Source organism: Telopea speciosissima, chromosome 2 (assembly GCF_018873765.1).
Source record: "Telopea speciosissima isolate NSW1024214 ecotype Mountain lineage chromosome 2, Tspe_v1, whole genome shotgun sequence".
In the NCBI taxonomy this organism is placed as follows: domain Eukaryota; kingdom Viridiplantae; phylum Streptophyta; class Magnoliopsida; order Proteales; family Proteaceae; genus Telopea; species Telopea speciosissima.
Genome location: NC_057917.1, coordinates 54,681,157 through 54,683,770, shown reverse-complemented (window position 1 = coordinate 54,683,770; position 2,614 = coordinate 54,681,157). Strand labels below are relative to the sequence as shown.

General features: G+C 40.2%; 1 protein-coding gene across 1 annotated transcript; it reads right to left on the bottom strand.

Moving 5' to 3' along the window:
- Window positions 1–1,747: 1,747 nt before the first annotated feature.
- LOC122649920 lies at window positions 1,748–2,147 on the bottom strand. Its single transcript, XM_043843181.1, has one exon. It carries the CDS (start codon window positions 2,126–2,128, stop codon window positions 1,763–1,765), a length of 366 nt encoding a protein of 121 aa, XP_043699116.1. The 5' UTR covers window positions 2,129–2,147; the 3' UTR covers window positions 1,748–1,762.
- Window positions 2,148–2,614: the final 467 nt, after the last annotated feature.

Genomic DNA, 2,614 nt, shown 5'->3' with positions numbered 1-2,614 from the left:
AAAACATACCCTAATCGCTAACGACTAAAGGCTGACTGGATGAGCCGCTGAAGGCTGAAATAGAGAAACTACTCTCTCCTTGACTCATTGTCTCCTTCCCTCGGTCTCCTACTCGCCTTCGAGGCTTCGAGCTGCAAATCAAAGGTAATCTATGGCGTAGAGGTGCATTCAGGTCTATGTTTTTGCTCATTGTTGACTTCAAGAATATTCCACATATAATAATTTTTATATATTTATTTTCTTGCAATTGGCGTTCTTGTGAAGATGGCGGCAGAGGCGGTGCAGACTGCACAAGCAACTTCAGAAATGGCATCTGAGGCGTTGGGAATGGCTTCGTGCGTCGCTCAGCTTCCAACGAATGTTTGTGAGAAGCTAGAGATGGGGGTGGCCGCGGTGGCACAGGCTGCGGTTGAAGCAGCAGAGGTAGCAGCAAAAGCAGTGAAGGCAGCTCCTGAAGCAGCAAAAGCAGAGGCGGAAGTGGCAATGTTGAAGGCACAGGCACAGTTGAAGGTGGAGGAATTGGCAGCGGGCGAAGGCAGAGTCTGAGATTGTAGATGAGGCTCTCTGATTAAGGTATAAAGGAAATGAATTAGGATGCATTATCATTTACTTGGTACTTGTAGAAACGAGATTGTAAATATATTTGGTAAGCAAAAATACCAAAACTGAGTTCAAGAAATAGAGAATGCCATTAAAGTTTCATTCAATTCTGAGTTCTGACGGGTGGATCTTGAGTTAGAAGTAAGCTAGCCTACTGCAGCTAGGTAACTCAAAACTGCAGAATCAATTGGAGAAATTTGAGTAGGAATTTTAGTAATCAACTAGAAGTGTAGAGTTTTAAAGTAGACATTTAGTTCTAAGAATAAGAATTCTAATGGAAATCATAATGTGGCAGAGTCTAACCAGTAATCAATTCAGTAACCAGAATTCTAATTTAGATCAAACCTGAAACTGAAAGTCTGATAAAACAGTGTAACCCATGGTATTTTGATTAAGAATTCTGACTTGAAATAGCTTTGATGATAGAGAAGAGATAGAAGGAAGATGGAGGATTACTTAATGAAAAGTAGCCGTTTGAATAGAAAAAATTAAAAAACCTTATAAAACTGTTTAAAATTGATGAAACCCAAACCATTTATAATTGGTTTTGATTTCAACATGTGAAGCTCATGGTTCGATTTTGATTTCACCTTAAAAAATTGCACCGAATCATTTAATACCCGTATACAATTGGATGTTAAGAGGAAGGAGATGAAGTTCATCATCAGTTCCTCGTGGTTAGAGAATTCATTTCTCTTGTTTGAGAATATAAAAACATAATCTTCCATCACTAAAGGGTATTTAGGGTATTAAATGAATTAACCCTTAGTGACGTCACCACTTAACTAAGACACATTAACGGACTCGGACTGTTTGTTACACATGTTAAATTGTAAGGGTGGTTCGTGTGATTTTTGAAAATATGGGAGAGAAGGTATAATTAGGCCATATTTCAGGGGAGGGGTATAATTTCCCTAAAAATATTACCTTTGTTAGTTTGAGAGAGAATGAAGGGGGAGGAAACAAGTGAGAGAGAGAGTGAGAAAGAATATAATGAAATGGCTTTCATATCCCTCAAAGGGATGAAGAGAGATAGACACATAGGGTGCTAACTTCCAGTGTACTGCTACCCTTTTTCCATTTCCAAAAGAAATTTAGGTAATTAAGTAAGTAAATGCTGCTATTCTACATTACAATGAGTAAAAGAAGAGAAATGGATGTATCAGTTGATGATGAGATGAATCTCATTCATCAATTGTAAGATGACCAAGACCATTGAAGTGGGAACACTCAATGCAACGAGTGCCAGCATCCCAAGAGCCAAGCTAGGTCTGGTGTTCATCAAGAAGGACTGCAACACCCCAACTCCATTACAAATGGTGGCATCATAGTTGGTGTAGTACTTCTTCTCCCACTCCATCCAATCCTTTGGAGGCTCATAATTCCTCTCCACCATCTTCATCTCATGAATCCTTCTTCTCAGTACTATCATACTCTCGTCCACCAGCCTTCCCCCGAAATCCCAGTCGGAAGCATCTCTTTTCGCAGCAACAATCGATACCTTCTTCCTCTGCCGGCTTGAACCCATTTTCTGATGCCGTGAACTTGAAGAATAAGTAGAAGAAGAAGAAGGAGGAGGAGGAGGTCGTGGAGGTAGCAAAGGGAAACATAGAGAAGAAATAGTTTCCATAGTTCTCCTGCTCAAGAAGGATGAGGTGGTGTTGGCTGCTTTTGATCTGGATTTGTTGATTTCATTTGTTCTCTATCTCTATTTATAGATTGGGTTGGAGGGTTTTGTTTTTTATTGGTGGAGAAGAAGGGGTTGTTCAGGTTTGGGAGGCCTGTCATGTGAGGGAAACAAATCTCTGGGAACTTCGAGAGAACTAGCTGGGAAGCTAAAATGGTTACAGGTATATGCCGTGTGGGGCACCTCCACTTGCAGCTCCTCCTCCTCCTCCTCCTCGTCTTCCTCCGGGTTCTACAATATAAAAAACAAATAAATTCAGTTTGTTGGTAGTTCAGAAGTTCATCCTCGTACTTCCCAAAACAGAGAATTAATTAATTCAAAAGAAAC

Excerpts from the sequence above, each read along its gene's own strand:
- LOC122649920 (XM_043843181.1), bottom strand. The coding sequence starts at position 2,128 with ATGGGTTCAAGCCGGCAGAGGAAGAAGGTATCGATTGTTGCTGCGAAA.